Source organism: Emys orbicularis, chromosome 10 (genome assembly GCF_028017835.1).
Source record: "Emys orbicularis isolate rEmyOrb1 chromosome 10, rEmyOrb1.hap1, whole genome shotgun sequence".
NCBI classification, from domain to species: Eukaryota; Metazoa; Chordata; order Testudines; family Emydidae; genus Emys; species Emys orbicularis.
In genome coordinates, this window is record NC_088692.1 from 354,440 (window position 1) to 381,934 (window position 27,495).

Here is a 27,495-nt window from a genome sequence, read left to right on the forward strand (position 1 = left end):
AAACAGATGGCCATAGGTTCAAAGGGAGGCCTAGTCAGTTCTTTCAGCACCAGGTTTAGATCCCACGTAGGGATAGGAAGTCAAAGTTGTGGGAAGAGGTTTACTATACCTCTGAGGAACCTTTTAGTAGTTAGGTCTGACAGCACTGAGTAGCCCTCTACAGGTTGGTGGAAAGCTGTTATAGCCACTAGGTGACCCCTAAGAGAGCTTAGAGATCGTCCCGACCATTTTAGGGTCAAAGCATAGTCTAGGATATACGGAAGAGCTGTGAATGTTGGGGAGATTTATTAGGACATGCACTAAATCTGAAACCTGGACCATTTCTGCAGGTAAGTATGTCATGTCGAGGACTTCCTATTGTGTAATAGTACCTCTTGTACCTCCCTTGAACAGGAGCTTTCTAGGTGTTGGAACCAAGCAGAAGACATGCCTTGATGCAGAGAATCCCCAAGTTTGGATGTTGGGTACATCCTCCATTCTGCGAGAGGAGGTGCGGGATGGCCAGAAGAGGAATCAGCGGGCACGTCACAAGCTGTGCCAGGTAAGGGTACCAGGTCTGTCTCGGCAAAGTAGGAGTAATCAAAATGACAAGCTCTGTCCCTTTTTAATTTTCAACAGGACCTTCAACGGTAGGTGAAATGGAGAAAAGGCACAGAGAAAGTCCTTGTTCCAGGGGAGGAGGAGAGCATCGCCCAGGGAGTGCTGTCCCATCCCCGTTCTGGAGCAGTAGCATGGACATTTCTTGTTCAGGCGAGTGGCGAAAAGGTCTGTGGATGGTGTCCCCCAGCATCTGAATAGGTTATGAAGCACTGTCAGATGTATCTCCCACTCATGGTTGTGTGGGAATTTGCAACTGAGATGGTCTGCTATTGAGTTTTGTTCACCTGGGAGGTAAGCCACAGACAGTGTAATGCTTGAGGAGATTGACGTGAAGGGATATCTCTGCCAGTGACCACTTGCCTTGTGTCATGAGGCTGTTTAGATGTGCACCCCACCCTATGAGTGAATGATTCATCAGTGGTGAGGAGCAATGACAGTGATATTTGCCAGAAGGGGACCCCTTTGCAAATGTTGGCTGAGTCCTTCCACCAGTATAAGGAGTTTTTGATCCTGGTGGATGGTGACAGGGATTTGTTCAGCCTGTCCTTGTTTGGTCTGTAAACCAAGCTGAACCACATTTGGAGGCATCCGCGAAGCATGGCATGTGGTATTACCACCATGCATGCTGCAATATGCCTCAAGAGTTGGAGACCGAGCCTGGCTGGTATTCGTGGGCTGTTTTGAATGGTGTCTCAGAGTGACTAAGGATAGGAACCTGTGGTAAGGTAAGAGGGCTTTGGCCTGTAACGAATCAAGGTCGGCCCCTATGAATTTCAGATGTTGCAGTGGAGTGACGGTTGACTTTTAGGTGTTGATCTGTAGACCCAGTTCTGTAAACAAGTGTATTGTAGCTTCAGTGACTTGGTGAGCCTCTTGGAGAGATTGGCAATTGTCTAGTTAAGGGTAGATCATTATCCCTTGAGCACGTAAACAAGCAACCACTGAGAGAACATTTACAATACTTTTGGGGCTGATTATAGCCCAAAGGTTAGCACTCTATATTGGTAAGGTTGTGTCCCAGAGTCAATCTGAGAAATCATCTGAGAGCCAGTAGGATTGAGATATTAAAATAGGTGTCCTGGTGGTCAAGGGCCAAAAAATAGTCGCCCTGTTCCAACGTTGGAATGACTGTTGATAAAGTGACCATCTTGAATTTGAGAGCCTTGAAAAACTTGAGAGCCCAGAGATCTAGTATGGGTTTCCAACCTCCCTTCCTTTTGGGTATTAGGAAATAACAAGAGTAGAACTCTTTGCCTCGTAGATGTCAAGGTACTGGTTCTATGGCTCCTAACTGGAGAAGGCAATCTATGTCTAGTCGTAGTAAACTCTCATGAGAAGGGGCCCTGAAGAGGGATGTGGAAGGTGTTGTGGAGGGTGTAGGGAGGTAAAATGAATGGAAGTACCCAGTTCGAACGATCTGTAGGACCCATTGATCGGTTATGCATTCCCAGGCACTGTGGAATGTTGCCAAATCGATGCCCAAATGGTTGTGGAATGATGGTCAGCTGTGTCAATCGGGGGAGAGAGTGGTCTAAAGGCACTTGAAGTGCTTATCTGCGACAGGGATTGCCTCTTTGCAAGAGAGGCATTTCTTCCCCTACAGGGTATGCTGGGCTCACCAGGCTTCAAGGAGTCCCCAAAGAGGAAAAAAGCAGGAAAGAAACTGAAGGTTTTTTTTTTTTTTTTTAAAGCGTAAAAGAAAAGGAGAAAACAGCTAGAACTACAACTACGAACTATGAGGCTAATTAACTATAGAACTGCAGATTAAAATTATGGTCCTAACGGACTGCAAATAGCTTGATCTCTAGCCAGGGGCAGTAGAGAAGGAACTGAGGGGGGTTAGCCTGCTCGTGCTGACTAGCCTCGTGGCGCAGCACGAGGAGAGACAGTGCATGTGTGGGCCTAACGGACACGGATACCCAAGTTCTCCAATTAGCAGCACAGGGACGCAAGCACGCCTACAGTGGAGCACCCACAGGGACACTACTTGAAGAACTCCAGTTACTGTAAGTAACCTCTTTCTTTTTTCAGCATTTGTCCACATGGATCCCACTGTAGGTGACTGACTAGCAGTTACCTCTCAAGGACGTAGGTAATACAGGTCTGTCGCATCTTACGCGCATTTAACATGCGCGATTTCAGCTTTACGCGGTAGGCAAAAACAAAAAACAAAACAAAAAAACAAAAAACAAAAAAGAGAAAAACAATTTTAATACTGTACTTGTAGTGTGGGCAATTCCGCCCGCCATTCAACTCAATGTAATTTTGACTATACGTGGTTTTCGCTTTACGCGCTAACCGCGGAACGGAACCCCCGCGTAAGAAGAGACTCGCCTGTATAAGTCCTACCTAAATAATGGCTGCAAGACAGCTCTGCAAAATTGAGCATTTGACTTAAAAGCTGACACAATAGAAAAGTGTTTAGTAAATGTATGAGCTGAACACCATGTAGCTGCCCTACAAATTTCCGATACAAACTCCCCATAGATGCTACTGAGGAGCCTGAGCCCTGGTAGAAAGTGCCCTAATTGAATGCAGAAGAGGAAACTTATTTATAGTACAAGAAATCTTAACACAATCGGAAATCCATTTTGCTAGTCTCTGCAGAAATTGCCTGTCCTTTAGATTTACTGCCAAAGGCTATGAAAAGTCTGAAGGCCTTTAGGACGTCTCACATTCAGGGGCATCATGAGGCTTAGGGAAAAAAAAATACAGGTAAATATATAAAATCAGTTAAAATGATAGTCCGAAACCACTTTCAGCAGAAATGTGTGACCTGGCCCGAGTGTAGCTTTCTCCTTATGGAATAGTGTGTAAGGGGGTCCAGCCATTGAAGTCTGCAACACACTCACTATGAGCTGAAGTGACAGCCACTAAAAATGAAGTTTTTATGGAAAGAGGATACAAAGAATAGATTTATGAAGGCTCAAAAGGAAGATCCATTGGATGACCTCAAAACTACATACAAATCCCAAACCAGAAAGGGGTCGCTAACTGGTGGAAAATGTCAGACCCTTTAAAAATCTGGAAATGGATGACAAAAAAAAAAAAAGCTTATATAACCCTTTATCTGAGGTGAAATGCAGATATAGTTGTAAACGTACTTTGACAGAATTGACTGACAGTCCAGAGTGCTTCAAAGAAAACCGATAGCCCAGAATAAATGGGACAGAAGAGTCTCGTGGCTGGATAAGTCTCTAGTCAGACCATATTGAAAAAGTCTCCATTTAGTTAAGCATATGAGCCTAGTAGAGGCTCTTCTACTATGACAAGACCTCTTGAACAGCTGATGAACAATTCTTCTCAAGCAAGGTTAACCAGTGAGTGTCTATGCTGACAAGTGTAAAGCCTCGGGGTTTGGGTAGAAGACTGGACTGCAGTCTAGAACTGATGTCAGGAATGATCAGGAGCTGAGGAGTCAGCTGGAATGAAAGATGAACAACATCTGAAACCAAAACTGACAAGCCCAAGTAGGGGCTATTAGCATTTTTGAGCTTTGTCCAGACATTTTCCTGAGCACTATGGGGATTAACTGGACAGGTGGAAAAGTGTGCAACAGTTATTGATCCCACTGCTAGAGATCCTGGACTCATTCCTCTCCAGGAGCAAAATATAGGTAATTTCTTGGTGAACCTATTTGCTATAAATATCAAAAACAGAACCCCCACCGCCCCAGTCCTGAAACAGGAAGACAAAACTGAGACTTTTAGCTCCCATTTGTTGGAGATGGAGCCTTTCCAGATGAGGAAATCAGCTAAATCATTTTGAATGCCTGAAAAACGAAGAGTTGGCTGTGATGACAAATGCACCATTCTCATAAGAGGATTGCTTCCTGATAGACAGGATGATCTTGCACCCCACGGGCCTGTTTATACAATACATCACCATCATATTGTCCATCAGGATTTGGATGGTGGAGTTCTGAAGCATGGGCAGGAATATTTTGCAAACGAGATGACTGGGCCATCTACTCTAATGCATTTATATGTAAACGCAACTCCTCTTGGGACCACCAATCCCTGCTTAGATGCATCTCTTACAATAGTCTTTTGCGGGAAGGGTTGATGGAATGGGGACTCTGACAGACCTGAAGGGGGTCTTTATCCAGAGACTCCAGAATTTTCAAGGTCACATCTAGGTCACATGCATTGGCAGTTCCAGCGTGTGTCTGACTGATAAACGGATGAACCTATAGAGACATCAATCTAAAAAGGGAAGCCAACCTTTTTCTTCAAGAAAAATGGAAGTAGAACCCCTTGGCACAGGCACCATCTCGATCACACATCAGTGAAGATGACTACCTATTTCAACCAGCAGTAGTTTGTTGTGACAAGGGTCCCTGAAAAGGGAATTGGCATAGACCAAAATTAGACAAAGTACTCATGTTGAATCATGTCTAAAACTGACTAGTCAATTGCAATGTTCCCTCTAATTTTTTCCATTCATGTGTGGAATGAATTTTGTTATGTGCACAAATTATCGAGGTAATGTGCGGATGTGCGTCACCAGTAGAAACAAAAAACCTAGATATAATACACATTTTTTAAAAGTTACCAAAGGGATAATTACTTCAGCCAGGACAGGTTAGGCATTTTAGAACTCACTACTCAAAGAATTAAATTTAAGCATAAGAGAAATAAAAATTATGAAATGCACAGACAAATCAAAAAATTCAAACAGCATGTTGGAAGAATAAAATTACAGAGAATATATGTGCATTGCAGGAAATATCAAGAAGTAACACCACCACCACAAGTATGTGTTGGGAGGTGAGTGTGAAAGAGTATGTGTGTGAGACAGACACACACACACGCAGTGTGAGAGGCAGACACGTGTTGCCTTTAAGTACGTTCACAGCCTGGCAAGACTCCCAACAGGACAGCATCTGCCCTGGGGAATCCTTCAGGTAATCAATATTGCTAACTCTCATGCTAAATGGTACTTTTCCTTAAAGCCCCAGTGTGTATACACGGGCACAGAAGTATGTATAACAGCATGCCCTTGAGTTCTGGGAGAAGTGGAGTGGCTTCCTCCCATGCTGACTAGTCAGGGGACTAAAAGTATCTGTACGCCCAAAGTGTGGAGTACTGGCTAACAGCTCTGACATGGAGCTGTGCACCGATAGAGAAGTCAGGCCATTGCCCCAGTCCTGGGCAACATGGATCCAGGATGGAAGAACACATCTCCCAGACCACATTCCTCACTGAAACCCCCACTCCCTTCCCCCCCCTTATTCTACAGAGGACCCAGCCCTCTCTCTCCCCACCACAGGCAGCTCCTCTGTGGAAGTTACTGTTACTTTAGTGTTTACACATCAATTTACAGTGTTATGACTCTAATTAAAACAATCCCTGAGTTTCTGTCTTTTTCCATTGTGAATATAAAGCGCAGTATTTCAGATGATGGCAAAATGCAGCCCAAATGGTGGAGACTCACTAAAATCCTGAGCGCTACTGTTTCTTTTCAGCCCTATGATTTGCTGCTGTATGTTGCCCTTTTAAGTAGATCGGCACTCAAAGCAGACACAGCAGCAGCCGCCACCAGCAGGCTCCCTCAGTCCCACTCCTAAGCCCTGTCACTCCCCCCTCTCCTGGCTCGGCAGAGATGGGGGGAGAGGGACACCCTGACATCAGCACCCTCCTTCCCCCCCACACTGCAAAGCAAGTGGGAGGCTCCCAGGAGCAGCTCCAAGACAGAGGGCATGAGCAGCACGACAGTGGGCAGAGGCACACTTGAAGTGCGCAGCACTTGATAGCTTGTTGGGCGGCTGCCTGGCCATGCAGCTTAGAGGGAACTTAGGGTAGGGCCTCTCTCTTTCAGATAACAAGGCTCTTACAAGCATTCAAAAGGTCTCTGATAACAGTGAGGGCACCTCGGGCCTTTGTCTAGAAAAAAAAATAGTGGCTCAGACTCTGCTTCCTCTTCTGGAAAGGGCACAGAGCTCTACAGAATGGAGGGCCTCTCGAGTCCTTCAGGTATGAAGTGCCTCATCTGTCCTTAAACTGAAAAGGTCAAGACCTTCAAAAGGTAAGTCCCTGATCACAGTTTGGACTTCTTTTGGGAATCCAGCCAACTGTAACAGTGATCTGTGGATAGCTTCAGCGGTATTAACTATAGCCCTAGCTGCAGGATCAGAATAATCTAATGATGCTTGAAGAGCTGTCTTTGGCACGAAGTGCACCCTTCTATGGCCACATTACTTAGCTCTTTCTTAATATCATGCAGGAGTTTTTTGTTCAGCTGCATAACCCTGTTCTTCTGGCGAAAATTGTACTTGGCCACCAGAGCTTGATAATTGCTTATCTGCATCTGAGGGCTAGCTGAAGAATATACTTTCCTAACAAGCAGGTCCATTTTCTTGGGTTCTTTCTTCCTGGGAGTCAACTTAGGGGGGGCCACATTGTTTGGACATTTGTGGGTACTTGTAACCATAAGAGACAGTGGGATTAGATGTGCAAAGAAATATTCAAACTTTTTGGGAAGTACTTGACATTTATGATCTGTTTTCTTAGATGTTGCCACAACTGAGGCAGGGGGTTGCCAGAGTTCTTAAGCAGCAGCATTACCTTATTGAATGGCATGGCCAAGTGGCCCTGAGATTGAGAATCCTTTTGAACCATCTCAAGAGGAATTTCTAAAAAGCCTTGGCCTTCCTCTTAAGCAAGTCTTGAAAAGCACTGAAATCTATCGTAGCAGACGATGACAGAACAACTGCTTCATCCAGAGATTAAGAGGATACTGCAAGCAGAAAGGGCTGAAAGTTATATTCCTCCAAAGGCTCCCCTTCAAACGAGGACCCTGTTCAACCTCTTGCATGATAGGCTGATCTGCAGAATGTACAGTCTTGGATGGTTCCTTATGAAGGGGTTGATTCTTTCACCTTAACTTAGAAGAGTCAGGACCTGGAAATTGCTGTGGGTTCAATCCTTGCCAGTAAGGTCACAACTATGTCCCATAATGATAAGGCCTGGAATATCAAAGTAGTGGAAACAATGAAGTTTGAGTCCTGTCAGAAGCTGGGACCTCTGAAGAGAAAGTTTCCTCCTCACCTCCCTTTCCAGGATTATATTTGGAGAATGAGGATAAAACAGAGAAGTACTCCTCTCGTGACAGTAGGAGGAGTCAGAATAGTAGAACTTCTCCATAGAATCCCTGTATCTCCTAAGAGACAGCCATTGGTACCAGTGATGAAGGTCAAAGGGGATCTTCATGTCTAGTACCTTTAGTTTCTGTACTGGAACCATCTTCGAACCCATAGAAAGCAGAGAAAAGTCCATTAGAGGAGACTCCAGTTCTGGAGTGATCATTAAGTCCACTGGAGCTATAAAAAGGTCACTGAAAAATAATAGGGACTGGTACCAATGTAATCAGCACCAAGCTTGCTGGTACTGAAGTGGCTGACACAGCTGGAAGCACAGTTCCGAGGAATCAGTGATAGATGGTTCTGCAGCCAATAGTACCAATGAGATGGTAGGGACAGTAGAAGATCGCTAGTGTGATTGTGAGGTAGAGAAACAAACCCTTGAAGGGTCTGGTGGTATACTGTGCCAGTTTGATTTGAAGGAAATCAACTTGGAAGCCTCAGTGTAATATAATTTGGATTTTTTTTTCTTTGTTGGTACTGGAGACTTTGACCAACACAAGGTATCTCTGCCTTCAGCAGGTGGGATTTTTTTGACTGACCTGAGAAGGAAAAAGGATAAGCCCAGAATGTTTCAGAGCAGCATGAGGTCTTTGGAGGCTTGTCTTCACTGAAGACTTAACTTGAGCTCAACCATGAGTTTTTCCCATAGCACTCTTCAAGTGCACACAGCCATACACTTCTATCAGTGCTACACAGCATAATAGCCACCATTCCCTGAGCTACAGAGCAGACAAAGAGGTAGGTTTTAATGTGTATTGTTATCTTGATGTAACTGCAATGCAGTTGAGCAGCCACAACAGTTGGGACACAATGGTCCTCCAATCCCTTCCCATAAACCCCCAACTGGAAGTAGACTATCAATCTGCCTCTGCTCAGCATCCATCTTGCAGTTCGCCTGCTGGCAATTTCTCCAGCTTCGCACATCTCTGTTTCATACAACACAACAATGCCCATTAACAAGCCCTTGTACCAGTGTATAACCATCAGAGTGGGCAGACAAGTTGTCTTACAACATCTGTGAATGCAAACAGAGGCACAGTAAATTGTGGTGCTATAAATCTTAGGATAAGTACTCAGACAGCTTTATAGCTTGGCGCAGCCAGATACAGTACCAGTATGGATGCAGGTGAGGACAACATTGTAATGTGGTCATGCTATTCTGGGTTAGGCTATCACCAGTTAACTTACCCAGTAATTGCTTCACTGCATGCTAAGCATGGGGGTAAGGCATAGCCTTGGATGCAGAAGACCAGTTAACACCTAGAGTGGTTTCCCTGGTAGCCAGGGAACTGATAGACAATGGCTTTAATGGAATAGCATTCTCTAGAGAGGGAGCTTCAGAGTCTGATATGTTCCTTCTAGATTTCTCTGTGAAGAAAACTTTCAGACAGGCATCATAAGCTCTTTGAGTATGCTTTGAAAATGACATGCAAAGTGCATATGTGTCAGTTATGTGAGACTCCCTCAAGCAGAATAAACATTTTGCATGAGCATTGCTTGCAGGCATGGGTGAGTCACAAGCTAGGCAGATTTTAAAACCCGGGGACCAAGACTCAGCCATGTGTGAATCATGGTATCAAGGGAAAAACAAAAAAGTTATTTTTGTGTGTGTTTTGTGGGGGGGAGGGGTTCTTTTGGCCAATGGGCTCTAACAACTTGAACTTTTAGAACTACTAAGAATAATCCTAACTACCTATAAAACTACTAATATCTGTGATGTAGCGGGGAAGCAGAAGGACTCTATGTTGCTCCAACTCACTGCCTTGGCAGGGAGAAGGAAACCGAGTGGTACTTGGGGCTGTTCTGCCCTTTATACACTCAGGGTGGGGCACAGACTTCTATTGTCACTGCTGGGTTAAAAGATTCCAGACTCTCACTCAAGGGGTGCGGACACCTAGAGTGGAACCCATGTGAACAAAAGCTCAAAGAACAGAAGGTGCCATTTCTACAGTGTTACTTTTCAAAGTAGAACAACTTTAAGATGTCTGGTTATCTGCTGTCATATTTCTTAAGGTTCAAGAAAACCCCAAGAGAGTTCTAAGCATTTTAATAGAATATGGTTTCCTAAATAAAATCAACTGTACAATGATTGTGACATCAGCAGAAATTTGATCTCACCACCCAGTACTGAGCTGCCCATAACTACCTTCATAACATTCTAAACTTAAGACATCTACAAGCAATTCTCCTACAATGCCAGATTTCTAATAAAGCCCTACTAAAAGAAATACATAAATAAAAGGTAAATTTATACACATTTTAAAAACTCTTGTGATTACATAAAAGACAAAGAAAACAATACAGGAAACAGTGCCCCTCTTCCCTATAAGTAATTAAGATATTAAATAGCATTGTTTTTTGACCTTTGTGGAATCTCCCATACATTACTGGCAGGGAAACTGAACTCCTGAACTCTTTTATAGTGTTTATTCTATCCTAGTGTTTCATGGACACCTTCTCCCTGTCAGAATACATGGACCAATTTCCTCCCCCTTCCCATTCACAACTGTTTCTATGCAAAAATATTAGAAAATGTATTTTTAGTATTTTTTTTGGTTTTTTTTTTAAACATAATTGGAAACAAGAAGAGCCGGCATCACATGATCAGACATCTCTCCAGAGACCCTGAGCAAGTGTTCCAGGAACCACCATTTAGGAACCTTTGGAATAGATGACCAACTTTAGATTCTATGGTACAATCTCCACTCCCAACCGCCCCTGCCCATTTGGCTATTGTGTCAAATAGGGGTACAATCTATTTATAGTTAGCAAACCAATTTTGTACACATGACAGAATATTCACATCCAAACAACAAGATTGTAATTCTTCTCTTGGGGTTCTTTAGAGACCCAATTAAAAGCTTTTAGAAAGGTTCAACATTTTCCTATAACAAGCAAAATTAGTTTTAAAAAGGGACTCAAGATAAATATTAACTGCACCCTTAGCTGTGTTGTCATCACCATTTTAGATTATCTAAACTAGACTTTAAGGGTAAGGCTACACAGCAAAGAAAAAACAACGGCTGGCCTATGCCAGCTGACTCGGGCTGCAAGGCTGCCTCATTGCAGTGTAGACTTCTGGGCTCAAGGTGGAGCCCGGGCACTAGAACCCTGTGGGGGTGTCTCGCTCTGTGTCTGTCTCTCTCTGTCTGTGTCCCCCAAGCTCGGGCTCCAGCTCGAGCCTAGAAGTCTACACAGCAATGAAACAGCCCCACAGCCCGAACCCTGCAAACTTGAGTTGGCTGGCACAGGCCAGTCGTGGATGTCCAGTTGCTGTGTAGACATACCCTACATTGTCTTTTCACCATTTCTGCTCTTTGTCCAAGCTGAGTAGAAATGCAAAAGGTAAAACCTGGACTAAGTCAGTTTTACTTTTGTTTATATAGTCTCCTACACACTGTAATTCACAAGTAGAGCCCTGCTCAGGACTGTTTCTTAAATCCCGCTCCCGCCCTGCAATATCCACTCCCACATTGTTTCTTGCATTTGTATCCCACTCCCACCCACACAAACCTTCGATCCCACAAGACAGAGATTCCCCCCATGTGTTTTCTTTCTCTCTCTCTCTCATATATTATATAAAAAATATGGAATTCAGACAATTTTTACCACTAAAGGAATAAAACTAATCTTGCTTAAACCATGTAAAAAAATACTTTAACTCCTGTTATGGAAATCAAACCTCTTTCGATCCCTTGCTTAAATTTAAGTATTATAACCTTTATTTAAAAAAAATAAAAACTTGCTTTACATTGCTGAAATTCTATTTATGACAAACTGACAACAAATTTAGTGTTTTCCCGCAAATTACCACAATATGTTTTTTTTGCCCACCCAATCCTCCCTGCAATAAAGTACATTTTACCCACTCCTGCTATTATGGCAGCAGGTCCTGCAGGACCCACAGAATCTCAGTCCCGCTACAGGGCTCTATTCACAAGCACTAGTTTGATTTTGATTCATAATACAGCAGGGGAATACTTATACTCACAAAAAAAACAAAAAAACATTTATATTGTTTTTGTAAAAAAAAAAAAAAACAGTTTAAATATGACTAAATATGTATCACAAGTGAGCCTTTAAAAAAAAAAAAAAAAAAACGAACTACTCTTTTATTACATACCATTGCAAATGTGTTGGTCCCAATTAAGTACCTTACCTGTGAATTATTCCCTTTCCATGCAAGTACTCTAATGCTGATACAATTTCAGCAGTATAAAACCTGGTACAGGTCTCATCAAATGAGCCAATTTTGCGAATGTATTTTAGAAGCTCTCCATTTTTGGCATAGCTAAGTCCAAAATCTGAATATAAAGTTAAGGATCACCATTAGGACATTTTAAAACATCAAACTCAAACTTATTTTGAGGACTAAAATAAAAATAAGGTTGAATGAGAACTATGGAAGGAATAGAAAGCCTAATTCCAAAACTGTCTTAGTCCTAATCCAAGCCAACATTTTTTGACATTGCTCTCCATTTTTATAGCACACAATTATGGTACTTTAGATGCTTAAATCCTCTGTTTTGAGACATGGTTAATGACATGTCTAAATCATTTAAATAATTGATTAAAACTTTACCTACAGCTATTAGCTCCTGCAAAAATAGAGACCCAGTTATGGCCAGGCTGAAAATTTGCCCTAAGGGTCATACCATCTGACTGCCATTTGGAGAGTTATACAAAATGCACTGGTTTCAGTCCAGTTTGTAGTGAGCAGGTGTCCACATTACAAAAAGAGACTACTACATCCTGCCTACTGTTGGTAGCCTCAGTAAGTATATCATGAAGGATAAAATGAGCCCTGGAAGGAGACTAGATCGATCCTTTCACCCCTAGAAAGCACCACTACAGAGCAGAAAGCTCAGAGGGAAGTTTGCCATAGCCTGGTATTGTAACTATTCTATGAATAAAAAGGGGACCTCAGACTCCAGCCCTCTGAAGAGAGAATACTTACCAACATAAAATTAACTTGAAATAAACAAACCTTTAAGAATGGTTGGAGAGAGATGCCATGGGGAATAAAGACTACACGTTCCTGTTGGGACACAGAGGATCTCCTCTTCACACTGTAACCAGTGACCAGTCAGGTCTCTTGCACAGTATTTCTAAGAACTGCTACTAAAAGGCCCAAGCAGAACCTCTTCAATGCTTTAGCCCCATTATTCAGATTACTCTACAAGACATTTTAGATGAGAGAAGCTTAACAACTCTGATGATTTAATGGACACAAATTACTGAATATAAGAAAGGAACATGGCCAAGCCTTTTTTTAAAGTTCAGTTTTTGTTTTACCGCCTGTATCAAAAGTAAAATATTGTAAGAAAACAAATTTTAAATAAATCAACTTAAACACAATCTTTTCTCCTACTAATTTTGACACTGCTAATACGGTTAATACTGAGTTTTCCCTGTTCATCTCTTATAAAGTACAGATATATTCAGTTTAATTTTTTAATTTGTATTCTAGTATTAATGATGTTAGTAGAGTTCAGGATAGAGTTGCCAGGTGCCCGGTTTTCGACAGGAAAGTCAGGTTGAAAAGGAGAATGGGCAGTGTCTAGTCAGATGTACTGACCGGACACCAAAAGTCCAGTTAACGTGGGGGAGGAGTGTCATCAACTCACGCCTGCCCCTGCACAACTAGGGCTGCCTCCTACCTGCAGGCAGGCTTCACATCCGATTGCAACAGCTCCTGTCCCAGTCCTGGACCTGGTCAGGGGAGTGAGGTGGAGATGATCCAGCCAGGAGAGGGAGATTGCAGGGCCTTGGGAGAAGAGGCAGAGTAGGGGATGGGACGGGACCTTGGGGGGAGGGGGAGAAGAGGTAGAGCAGGGAGTGGGGCCTCAGAGTCCGGTTTTCAGCCAATAGGAAGTTGGCAACCCTAGGTTTGTTATTTCTGTTCTGCCTCTTGGTAGTTTTGCAGCAGAACACAATATGGTAGCTCCTATATAAAAAAAAGTGACTACAAAAATAGTTTCTTGGAAACACACTACTGGCTTAAAAATATTTTAAAATATATAGTTTCTGCCATGTGGTGGTAATTTAAAGGGACATGAAATTTTGGGTGTAGGCTATATTACTATGTCTATTTAAACTGGCATGTATAAATAGTGTTACATAAACTTGAGACCTCCTGTTTGAAAATACTTGACATATTTGTGGTTTAATATCTACTCAAGAATTCAAGTAGCTATTTCAATAATGATTAGATGCTAAAGAGTTTATCACACCAAAGAAAGTGCTGCTCAGTTTCTTTCCATGTTTTTCTTATTCCAGTAAAGATCTATAGGTTTTAATGAAATAATTCACTTGCTACTTTCAAACACTTCGTAATAAATATTTAATTCAAAAAGGATACACAGCTTTTCATCATCCTGAAATGTGAAGTAGAGTTTCACAAAGAAAGGGTGATCCAGACGGGACATTACATCTCTCTCTCTGGTCACATAGGGGACCTTATTTTCTTTTATGATATGACGTTTTTCTAGAATTTTAACTTGAAGACGAAGAAGAACAATGAAAATGCAGAGGACTTGAGCCCAAACAAGGCATGTTGTAAACTAAGTAGTTTTGCAAACTGATTGGTTAGATAACACTGACACTCTAAAAAATGCCAAAATGTCCCTGATTAATAGTTGCTCCCACTCTTCCATCATTAGAGGGGAAGGAGATAACAGAATAATTTAAAGTGAATATAGTTAAAGATACCTATTTCAATGTTATGCCTAAAACATTTAACTTGAAGGAATCATTACTTACTGGCATATTCTCTGGAAGTTGCCAATTCTCGGGCCAAGACAACCTGGTTTAGGGGGAAAAAACCCACAATGTAACTGGTTCATTAAAAAGATATACAAGGATGCCAGCTTGGTCTTCATTCCCAGTCACAGTCTGAATTTTGTATTAACCTCAATCCCTATGCCAATAGATGTTTAATGAACCCCTTGCCATAGACATTCCACATCATCAAATCAATTAAGCATGTTCTTGAGTCCCATTGAAGTCAATGTATTTAAAGTTCAGTACACGCTTAAGTCTTTTGCTGAACGAGGGCCTCTAACACTACCGGGTAATCAATAAACTAGATTTTATTCTCCTCTTCAGGAAATCATAAGGGTTACAACATAATATGCCACACTAAATCATTGAGGATCTTTCTACAAGAAGACATGCATCTCTGCTGTGTGTTTCAGGCAAATTTAGCAAAAATATTTCCTGAAGTTATTTTTATTTTTATATGCTCTAAAATAAATAAATAAATAAATAAAAAGACTGCTATTGTATGTTTCCATGTCCTGCATAGTGTCCTTGAGCACTTTAATCAATTTATCCAGAAGATTAAGAGTTAGAAGCAGCAGAAAGGCTTTCAATGTAGCCTACAATTTGACAAAATAAAACAGTTCACTGATGAAAAAGGGTGGAAGAGTTCCAAACAGCAGTGGTGAAGGGGGTGAGGGGGTTGGGCGGAGAAGAGGCTTTCAAGACAATGGTTTCAAATTTTTGAAAAGAAAAAAGTTTCAGAAGGAATGTGTTAGTGGAATGCAAGTGAATTTACAGTCTGTATGGAATAAGAAGTTTCCTAATAGGGGAGTTTTGATCAGATACACACACAAAACACAACAGCTGAATGCACAGTGTCTCCTTGTCTGAATACAAGCAAGAATGTTTCTGCTACATCAGATTATCTAGAATGTTCCAGTAACTAGTTTTCATATTAGGCTTCTAACAATGCATTAGGAAGAATATAATCTATACTTAGTTCTCACATAATCTACACCAAATTATTTTCTATCGTCATACCATGCTTGTTTATATGTCAATTTTTTTTAAATTAGAGTAGAATACTCCAACATCTTAATTTACTTCAAAAACATGCTATTAAGTATTATACTTTAAGGCTAACGGTTTTACACCCCCTGAATAGGTTTATGTAAACAGAGTTACACTGCTCCAGAAGTGGGCATTTTGTTGGAAGTTTACTTCTCAATAAAAACTGTAGGAGGATTGTTCACTTTTCTATTTTCTGAGTGTAAGAGGTCTGAAGTTGACAGAAGCAGATGAGAAGTCAGATTAGAAACAGTCAAGGTTTAAAAATTATGCATTTATAAAAAAAATTTCAAATATATAACAAAACAATCTTTAAAACATGTAGCCCTCAGGCTACAATATTTATTATCAGATGTGGTCAGAAAGAGGGGTGTTTTGTTTCTTTTTTTTGCAAAATTTCTTCCCCTTTAACTGAAATCCTTACAGTGGCATCATGTTTTGAGGTGCATTAAGTTCTTACAATGGCATAAACCTCTAACTCAGTTCAAATCCTTCAGACCAGATTAAAGTAAATCTTAAATATTTAAAAGAGCATGAGAAACTCCACCACCTTATGGCACCATAAGCGCTTAAGCCACTAAAAACACACATTGGGACATAATGTCTTCTGAAAACTTAAAATTCAAGTATTTAAGGCAGAAGGGTGCTTTTTACGTGAACTGAAGAGTGGATGCACAAAGTGGATCAGCATGCATAAACACCATATCTTGAAGTGTAAACTTAATGACCTTTTCTACTGCACACTGAAAACTGGCCCTCGTTAACACTCAACAATTATTCAACCATTGTTTTTTTCCAAACTTGGTTGAGGATAAATTTCTCAATGACTATTTATATGCCAAATTTGAAGTTTCAAAGCTCACCCAAGGAGTTTCTGTAGGAACTAAAGGGAAGTAACTTTATAAAAACCAAAAATGGACAAAGTGTTGCTTCAGTCTCACAAGAAATTATGAGCATGTGAACATCTATTGGTCTGCACTTGTGGCCTGACCAGAGTGTCGAAGGCAGTGATGGGTGCAGTATAAGAATGTAAGTAGATAGGCTGTCAAACTATTTCCATTGTAACAGCCAGTACTAGGCTTCTGCAATAATTGAGTTACTGAGCAGTATGCTTAAATACTGTCAGAAGTGATCTTTATTCAAATATAAAAGGAAAGAAAAAAAAAAAATCAAAGAACAAAATGTTACTCATCATTAATGCATAAAGAGAGTCCTGATCTAGGAATTCATACAGTAACTCCTCACTTAACGTTGTCCCGGTTAACATTGTTACGTTGCTGATCTATTAGGGAACAAGCTCGTTTAAAGATGTGCAATGCTCCCTTATAATGTCATTTGGCAGCTGCCTGCTTTGTCCACTGCTTGCAGGATTCTCTGGAAGAGCAGCCCTTACTTGTGGGGGATTAGAATCGGGGGGCAAGCAGCCCCCCCCCCCATATTAGCTCCCCTAAATTCCCTGTAAGGTATGTGCTTGGCAGCTGCCCAGCAGCAGTTCAGCTGTCCCTCCCCCCACTGCCGTGCTGCTCCTGCTCCTGCCTTGCCCTCTGCCTTGGAGCTGCTCCCAGGAGCTTCCTGGGGGAGAGGGAGAGAGAGGTGCTGATATCAGGATGTCCCCCTGCTCCTTCTCCCCCCCGGGCTCTGTACCCCCTCTCCACAAAGCGGAGGAGAGGGACAGAAAGGAGGGAGCTGGCTAGAAGTTGTTGCTTCCTGTCTGATCTCCTTAAAAGGACAACGTACTTGAAGTGGTGTCAGCATACTTAAAGGGGCAATGCATGTCTCTCTCTCTCTCTCTCTCATGCCTGCACCCCCCAGCACTTTGGAAAGTCAGCACCTGTGCAGCCGTGCATGTGCTGTCAGGAGGAGGGAGTGGTGCACTCCAGCTGGATAGCGTGGGCTCATCATCATGTTCAGTTTTTGCAGGGAAGTGTTTGCAACTACTGCCCTGCATCTATTGTGTTTTCTCCCTCCTGCCTCAGTCCATGCTGCCTTGTAGAGTGTGACAACAGCGTATTAATCCTTGAGGGCTCAGCCGAGTGCTAGTTCATCATTTAGCAGCAAGGCATTCCCTGGGAAATATTCCATCCTCTTACTCCACCACCTCAAACAAACTTCACAATCATTCATTGCTGTGTACAATATTAAACTGTTTGTTTAAAACTTATGCTGTATATGTATATAATGTCTTTTGTCTGGCACCAAAAAAAAAAAAATCCCTGGAACCTAACCCCCTCTATTTACATTAATTCTTATGGGGAAATTGGATTAGCTTAACATCGTTTCGCATAAAGTCGCATTTTTCAGGAACAGAACTACAACGTGAAGTGAAGAGTTATTGTACTAGATGTTTGACACAAAATATCTTCATTAAAAAAGTCAATTGTGAACCACTGCTTAATACAATTACTATCGACAAGGGAGAAGAGAAAACAAGCCACTAGGAAAAGAACAAGTTAAAGAATATTTAGCTAAGTTAGATGTATTCAAGTTGGCAGGATCTGACAAAATTCACTCTTGGGTACTAAAAGGAACTAGCTGAAAATCTCAGAACCATTAGTGATTATCTTTGAGAACACATGCGGTTCCAGAAGACTGAAGAAGGGCAAACATAGTACTTATCTTTAAATAGGGGATGAGAACCAGAGAATTATAGACCAGTCAGCCAAACTATTAAACATTTGGAAAGATACTGGAACAAATTATTAATCAGTTTGTAAGCACCAAGAGCATAATAGGGAGATAAGTAGTAGCCAACAATGATCTGTCAAGAACAAATCATGCCAGACCAACCTAATTTCCTCTGATAGGGTTACTGGTCTACTGCATGGGGAGGAAGCAGTAGACGTGATGTACCTTGATTTTAGTAGGGATTTTGCCACAGTTCCATATGATAGTCTGAAAAGCAAACCAGGGAAAAGTGGTCAAAATTGCTGTAACATGGGTGCAAAATTGGTCAAAAAAGTGTACTCAGGGTAGTTATCAATGGTTCACTGTCTAACTGGGAGGACATATCTAGTGGGACACCGCAGGGGCCTGTCCTGGGTCCAGTACTATTAAACATTTTTACTTATGACTTGGATAACGAAGAGGAGAGTAAGTTTATAAAATTTGTGACTGACACCAAGCAGGAAGGGGTCATAATAAGGACTTTAAAGAACCGGATTAGAATTCAAAATGATCTTGACAAACTGGAGAATTGGTCTGAAATCAACAAGATGAAACTCAGTAAAGACAAGTACAAAGTATTACACTTTAGAAGGAAAAAGTAAATGTATAAATACAAAATGGGGAATAACTGACTAACCAGTAGTACTGCAGAAGAGGATCTGAGGGTATATAGCAGAACACAAATGGAACATAAGCCAATAATGTGAATCAGTTGTGAAAAAGGCTAATATTCTGGGGTGTATTAACATGAGTTTTATATGTAAGACATGGGAAGTAACACTCATTCTGCATGGGAACGGTGAGGCCTCGGCTAGAGGAATCTGTCCAGTTTTGGATGCCACGTTTTAAGAAAGATGTGGACAAACTGGAGAGCATGCCAAGGAGAGCAACAAAAATGGTAAGAGATTTACAAAACCTGACCTTTGTGGAAAGGTTAAAACACAAACAAACAAACAAACAAAAAAAACCACTGTATGTTTGAATCTTGAGAAAAGAAGAGTTGTGAGGGACCTGATAGCAGTCTTCAAATAGGTTAAGGGTTGTTATAAAGAGAACAGTGATCAACTGTTCTCCATGTCCATGATGGTAGGACAAGAAATAAATAATCAGTGTCATCTGCAGCAAGGGACAATTAGAAAGTATTTCCCAATATCTAAACTAACTATAAGGATTGTTAAGTAGTGGAATATGTTACCAGAGTTGGTGGTAGAATCTCACTCATCATGTTTTTAAGAAGAGGTTAGACAAACACCTGTTGGGGATGGTCTAAGAATAGTTGGTCCTGCCTCAGTGTGGGGGGTGGACTAGATGACCTCTTGAGGTCCCTTCCACCCCTTTCTTTCTATGACTCTATGGTTATGTTTTTGTTGAACCAATATAGCAAGGAGCTGAAAAATAGCTGTATTACTCACTGTTGAGAAAGATCCTTCACCCAGAATTTTCCCAAATTTGAAATTCTCACGTCGTTTTTTTCGAGGCTGTGGAGGCTGTTGTCCTGAATGTTGCTGTAGGGAGTTTGAACTAGACCTTGATTCAGCTGCAGTTCCCTCCATGTTAGACCCCTTTCTGCTGCCACAGGTGGTAATGACAGATGGAGTGCTGGAATCTGTCTGGTTCCTCACCATTGATGGGGATGGGCAGGAACATATAACCACACTCGACTGGATTGGAACAGCATCATACTGAAAAGAGAGGGTTCAACATATTCATTTAGCTAAATGTATAATCGGAGGGGCTAAGCAGCATAAATGCATGACAATGTACAAAGTGTAAGTATGCCATATAGCAGAGTCCTTTCCCTGAAGAACTATAGTATAAACTTACAAGAAGGTACAATACACTGCTGTACACAACAAAAACAGATCTGCAATGCTTCACAGAACTGGTGGGTCTTCAGGAGTGTAAATATTTATCGAGAGACTATTTGAAGTGTAGAGGGCTGCACGGAAGGAAGCAGGAGCCAGGAATGAGCAAAGGACACAGTCAAAACAAACTAGTGTAGAGCATAGGAAGTGGGAGTGGTGTGTAGGAGACTGAGAATAAGTATAGGCTGGGACAGAGCTACTGGAAGTGTGGCCCAATGAATTGGTACTTTAATACAAAGATGTATATAAAAGGAATGAAGATGCAGATATTCTATCCGCACTCACTCATTTTATACAAATCATACTTTAAGGGAAGATTATTCTTCACCTCCCATCCCAATACACAGACGCAGAGCTAAGTGTGAATGGGCTGATTAAGAGAATTTAAGATCTGCCAGTGACACCAAGGCAGAGTTTGTATTTGCAAGCAAATTTCCTTCAGTTTTTCTCTTTTCCTCCCCTCCTACTTTTTCCTTTTTAAAACTCGTTTCTGATTTTGCCCAAAGTGCCAAAAACAATCTATGCAATCCTGCCCAAACAACCTTAACTAAGCCGTCAGACTCTTCAAATTTCCCACATAGTTAAGGATTCACTGAAATCTTGTGAAGACTTAAAAAATAAAAATGTAAAGGATGAATTGTCTTTTAGACCCAACTCATCATTCTTTGTGGCTGAAAGTTTGTCCTTTAGCAGAAACTAACTCTGCCCTGTAGTGATATCATGACACACTGATCTGAAAGTCTTGGAGAGTCTATATTTTTCAATTCATTTCAGAAATTAAATTTGAAAGCAAGGTTGACACATCCAGGTATTTACTTAACAAGCAACTATAAAGATGAAAAAAATCCACTGTCTTTTTATTCCAAAGAACCAACAAAACTGGACTAAAATATAACAGAATTTAAATATAACTTGGTGGCTTTTAGTTATACACTTTGTTGCATTCTTCACACAGAAGTTATGATACCAATACTTCGATAAGTAGTTTCCAACCACCACCTAGTAGTTATTGAGCTGGTATACAGGCTTTACCAGTAACTAAACCCAAAAAGCCCTGGTTACCAAGACATGAATGTTAACCTCCCATGTAAACACGTAATCTTATTGTCTTCCTCCTGTGCCTTACGACTTCTTCATTCCTTCTCTGTGCTTAAGTCCTTTGGTCCTACTCTGTAATTAGGGCCAGACCCTGCAAACACTTATGTAATTTTACTCAACTGAGCAGCTGCACTGAAGTCAATGGAACTTTAAAAAAAATAAAAACTAAATTAAAAAAAAAAAGTACCTTTTCAAGCAGTTATACTTGCGCTCTTGCATGTGTGTTTGTGTCTTTTTGCCAGAGGACAGCACTACACACACACACACACACACACACACACACACACACACACTACCACTCTGGGTGAGGGAAGTATCGGTGAAAGTTTCCCTTCAGACTTCCAAAAAGGCAACTGACAGCTCAAGCATAAAACAATAACCCTTTAAACTCATCATTGGAATCATCCAATTTTTCCTGAAATAATTAGTATGCCTACTACTCACCATTCAAAACAGTTTCATTCATTTCTTACAAGAGTTCACACATCTCCTAGCTTTGCTCTGGCCAACAGACTCAAACCATCAAGTTTAGTTTTATAATAACCTTTACTTAGTTTAAATGCTCTATTTCTTTTATATGCAATGGTGTTGTAGCCATGTTGGTCCCAGGATATTAGAGAAACATCTTGACCTGAAGAAGAGCTCTGTGTAAGCTTGTCTCTTTCACCAATAGAAGTTAGTCCAATAAAAGATACTACTTTACCCACCTTGTCTCCAATATTTATATATGTCACTTTAAATTGTCTAAGAGATGAGAGAGATTGATGACTAGAGTCCCATTTAATGCTTGCCAAATGACATTTTGGTTTATTAATTATCAGCATTTTTATTTTATCAACACACCTCTTTATCCCTCTTGCATGACACTCTCCACCACCAAACACTGGAATTCATACCTTACAGGGTTAAATTATATGAGGAAGGGGCTAGATCTCATCTTTACTGCAATTGTCTTCTCAAAGGAAAAAAATGCTAGTAATTTCTGCAAATTCCAAAAACTAACCAAGCAGTAGAGACACTAAAAGTCACATAGCCGTGATATTATACACCCATGGTTTTCTTCTGTCCAGGACGGTAAGGCACGTTTTATTTTGTTTTGAGTCTTTCTACTTCAAAGTTCCAATCAGACTTCTACAACTTACCTCAGCCTGGACCGGTCAGAGTGGGCAGGGAGAACTGGCATGTCAGAGCAGGCTCTGCATTAAACTCTAAGCCTTAGATGTTCACAAGGAAGACATCAACCAGCTTTATTTTTAAATTGTCCCTGAACTTGTTAGAGAAGTTCAGGCCAAATTTCAAATGTTTCGTTACTATACAACTCTGTACAATAGAAGAGCAAAACTGGTCCTCTGCTACTACAGGATTACAGTCTAAGATCACAAGCTAAAACAGAATTATACCGTGTGCATCAGAAAACGGGGGTGGGGAGGGTGGGCTGGCTGGCTCTGCAGAATCCTTTACAGCAGAACTAAGGGAAATCTGCCTATGTTGGTTGGAAGGCTGGCCCATGTACACAAAGCAGCATAGAATACAACCTGAAGTGAATGGAAGACACAAAGGGAACAGTAAGACGGGGAAATGGAGAGAGAGATTAAGACAGTTGCCTGAGAACTGAGCAAACTTCAGCCATTTTTGCTGAGATGTAGTGTTTTTTTTACACACTTTCTCTGTCACACACATAAGAGTCCCAGAGCTGCTGGTTTTCAAAAGACAGATACCGCTTTCAGTACGTGTGTCCTTTACAGTTATTTGCTAAATGTAGAAACTATCTAAGATACTGAATACATACTACAGTGGGACATGAGGTCACTCGGATGTGAAAAAATGGAATTATATTATTAATTATATGGAAACATCAATCATGGTTCCACTTATAATTTTTAGTTTTGCTTTGCACTTAAAGCAGAGATTCAACCTCTTATGGGAATACAATGCATCTTCCCCAAATTTAACACATTTTGAGCCTACAATGTATTTTGAGAATTATTTACAAGTAAATCCATTGGATTAGAAGTTAATTAAAAACAGGGTCCTTTAAAAAAATTAATATCCATCAGTCTTTTCTTTATCATAAATGACCTTAACAACTGCCCACCACAAACTTTTTATACTGGTAATATTCATTGAACTCTTGTGAATGGCTTTATTACACTCTAATTTCTTCAAATATAGCCTAAATTATCAATCCTTGAATCTGACCTGTTACGATTATATAGGTTGCAAACAGGGTCAGGTCAATAGCTCAGGTAACTTTACCTTTTTTAATATTGGCAGTTAATGGGATGACCTGTGTAATTATAGTCCTGTCAGCCTAACTTCGATCCCAGGCAAGATAATGGAGTGGTCGATGCGGGACTCAAAGAATTAAAAGGAGGGTAATATAATTAATGACAATCAACATGGGACTATAGCAAATAGATCCTGCCAAACAAATTTGATTTTTTTTTTTAAATGAGATCACAAGCTTGGTTGATAAAGGTAATAGTGTTGATGTAATATACTTAGATTTCTGTAAGGCATTTGACTTGGTACCGCATGACATTTTGATTAAAAAACTAGAAAGATACAAAACTAACATGGCACACATTAAATGGATTAAAAACTGGCCAACTGATAGGTCTCAAAATGTAATTGTAAGTGGGGAATTGTCATCAAATAGGTATATTTCTATTGGGGTCCTGCAGGGATCTGTTCTTGGCCCTACACAATTTAACAGTTTTATCAATGACCTGCAATAAAAGATAAAATCATCACCAATAAAGTTTGTAGATGACACAAAGATTGGGGGAGTGCTAAAAAGAGGACAGGTCATTGACAAAGAATGATCTGGACCGCTTGGTAAGATGGGCACAAGCAAATAATATGCATTTTAATATGGCTAAATATAAATATAAACATCTAGGAACAAAGAACACAGAGTATACTTACAGAATGGGGGACTCTATCTCAAAAAGATTTGGGGATTGTGGTGGATAATCAGCTGTACATGAGCTTGCAGTGTGATGCGGTGGCCAAAAGGACTAATGTGATCCCTGGATGTATAGAGAGGAAAGTCTCAAATCGGAGTAGAGAGGTTATTTTACCTCTGTATTTGACACTGGTGTAACCGCTAGTGGTACACTATGTCCAGTTCTGGGGTTCATACTTCAAGAAGTAAGTTGATAAATTGCAGAGAGTTCAGAGAACAGCCACAAGAAGGATTAGAGGATTAGAAATTCATGCCTTATAGTGATAAACTAAATAGATTGAGCTCTTTGAATCTAACAAACTGAAGGTTAAGGGGTGACTTGATCACAGATTATAAATACCTACACAGGGAACAAATATTTGATAATGGGCTCTTCAATCAAGCAGACAACGGTATAACACAATCCAATGGTTGGAAGCTGATGCTAGACAAACTGGAAGTTATGCATAAATTTTAAAAAATGAGGGTAATTAACCATTGGAACTATTTACCAAGAGTAATGGTGGATTCTCCATCACTGGCAATTTTAAAATCAAGACTGGATTTTTTTCTAAAAGATCTGTTCTAGGAATTATTTTAGGGAAGTACTATAGTCTGTGTTATATGGGAGCTCAGACTAGATGATCACAAATGGTCCCTTCTAGCCTCGCAATTTATGAGTGTGGGGGGCCACTGACAGAGGAAACAACCAATTACAAACATTTTTCATAGCTAATTAGTATGGAAAAAAAATCTACTGATTGCAATGAATCAGTGGTTTGAGGAAAATGAAAGAGACAGTGCTTGAAAGACTCCCCAACGCATTGCTGCCTTTGCTCCACTGAGTACCTAGGCACCACTGCTTGGGAAAGAGACAGGAGCATAAGGGGAACCCTTGAAGTAAAGACACATGAGCATGGGGGGCTGAGCTCTCTCCTGCCCCTCTTTTCACATCATGCTAGTCCCTCAACAATCCTCTGAACCAGTAAATCAATCCCAAATTAGAGGCCAGACCCATCAGTACACTTCAACTGCTTTTTTCTGGGTCTCTCTCTCTCACACACACACACACACACACACACACACACACACACATTCTACAGATGCAGTAGTAGGTCTATAAACCATTTCAAGGTCTCCTCTGTGACATGGAGGATATCATTCAATCACCTTTGTGCCACTGTGTTATGATATGTTCAATGGCTTGGATGTCTTCACTGCAGTCGCATGTAGGGGAGTCTTTGATTTTCCACTTGTCCGTCAAGTAGCCGCATCTTCTATGGTGTGTTCAGATGCAGCTCAGTGTGGTCCACAATCTGCGTGGCACACTGAAAACAGGAGAGCGGCTTGTTGGGTCAGTATAGTGTGCTTGTTTTAAATTGTAGAGGAGGTCCAGACACTTGGCCATTTCCTGGCCGGATTCAAAGACATGAGGTGTTCACGTGTGGTCCATAAGGGTTTTTGCAATTTCAGGTGTTGCTGGGGTATGTTATCCATAACCTGCTGGATGGGAAGTTTTGGGTAGACTTTGGTGTGTTTAAGTTCTCGTGCTGTGGCTATATCTGAACAGATAGCTGGGGGTTCGATGTTTGCTAATACAGAAAGTCATGGTAGATATGTTGATTTTAAAGTTCCTTGATTATTTGCATGCATGGATTCAGCTGCCTAGCCACAAGTGGGGTATGGCAGCTTCTTGTTTACACCAACACACAGTACACTCTGCAACTAAGTACACCAGGGCCAAGGCTGATGTTCGTCGCACCGGGGCAGTTGTTCCTGATAACTTCTGAATAACGTTGATGCGAGTCTTCGTTTTAGAGGCTACTTCTTTGAGGCAACCACGAAAGCTCAGTGTGCAGTCAAGAATGTCATTCTTGAGACTGAGATGTTGGCTTTGGGTCATAAACACAGTTTCACCACAAAACTCGACAGTGTTTTGTGTGATTCTATTGTCAAAGGTGGAAAGTAGAGACCACCGATTTGCTCAGATCTGGTCTCAGCTGCCACTTTTGGAAGTACTCCTCCATGATCTTAAGGTCAGATACAAGGTCACTTCAAGTTCTTTAAAGCTACGGGCCTGAACTGCAAGTACCAAATCATCAGCATATGCCAACTTCTGCGCTATTGTTTCAATCATATTGCTTGTGTATACATTGAAGAGTGTTAGAGCAAGGACAGAGCCTTGCAGTAGCCCATTATTCAAAGCACACGGGTTGCTAGTTTGACCTTCGAGGTATATGAACATCCTTTGGCCGCTAAGCATGGTGTTCAGCAGCCTGAGAATTGGCACACACACAGAGGATCACTTTGGCTAAGATCAGTGGCAGACCAGACTGCCATATGCTGCTGACAGACTGATGAAAGCAGCACTACTGGTCTTGAGTTTTCATTGGAATCCAGCCTCCATGTTTGTAGTGAGGGCCAGGACCTGGCTGCAACAACTTCTGTGCAGTTGAAAGCCAGCTTGATCTTTGGGTAGATTAGCATCCACAGTGGGACTGATTTGATTCAGAATCATATGCTTCATCACTTTGTAGATGGTGCTCAAGAGGGAGATTGGCCTATAACTAAGAAGGGTGATCTGCAGGTTTTCCTGGCTTTAGGAGTGCAATGACATTGGTGTCTCTCCACATGCAGGAGATTTCACTGGTCTCTGCGATGCTAGTAAAAAGCTGCATCATCCATTTCTAGGCCAGTGGGCCCAAGTTATATAGGAACTCGGGATAGATACCATCTTTTCCCGCTGCTTTTCCCAATTTCATGACTGCAATAGCTGCATCAATCTCCTTACTTGTGAATGGTCCAGACCATTGGGACAATGGAGCTCATGTGATCATCACCTGACGGAATGGATGCTGGACTTGTTTGTGATACTGTTTGTCCCCTGGCTGTTTTGATGTCCACAAAAATTTAGCAGTGATGGCACTTCCCTTCACTTGTGGCTTAGTGACATGTGTGGGATTTGCAGCCCTTAGGTCGTTCAGTTTCAGCAGGTTCCAGGCGGAACTGCTAAAGCGTGTGAAGTTTAGACCTTCTACACATTCAAGCCACCATTTCTGCCTTGTTGCATCCAATGACACCAGGAGGGCTTCTCCAATTTCTGGGTCTCTATGCTCCTCATAATTGTGAAGGCACTCTTGGGTCTTTGCAGTCCAGCAAGGAGTGTATGATGGCCTGTGTCCCCAGGGATGTTCTTTGTGGCAGAGATTAATAGCGCAATAAAACAGTCAAATGTCTTTGGCAGTGGGGGTATGCAGGAGATTATATTGTCCACAGTCATAGTGAAAGTGGCCCAGTCTGCTTTTTTTGAAGTTCCAGCGCGGTGCTGGTTTTGAGCAGAGAACTGG

At 41.2% G+C, this 27,495-nt stretch overlaps 1 protein-coding gene across 5 annotated transcripts in view; it reads right to left on the bottom strand.

Annotated features, from left to right (window-relative positions):
• The window catches only part of PDPK1 (3-phosphoinositide dependent protein kinase 1), a 143,435-nt gene that overhangs the window by 83,778 nt on the left and 32,162 nt on the right, over positions 1-27,495 (bottom strand). For 2 of the 5 annotated variants that reach the window (XM_065412556.1, XM_065412554.1), the window contains exons 2-6: positions 19,651-19,920; positions 18,425-18,466; positions 14,507-14,549; positions 14,106-14,243; positions 11,904-12,048 (exon numbers count right to left, since the gene is read on the bottom strand). In XM_065412556.1, the coding sequence (XP_065268628.1) occupies positions 11,904-12,048; positions 14,106-14,243; positions 14,507-14,549; positions 18,425-18,466; positions 19,651-19,920 (638 nt within the window). The remainder of the gene's footprint in view (positions 1-11,903; positions 12,049-14,105; positions 14,244-14,506; positions 14,550-18,424; positions 18,467-19,650; positions 19,921-27,495) is intronic. The other 3 variants (XM_065412559.1, XM_065412555.1, XM_065412557.1) reach the window with 2 other exon arrangements.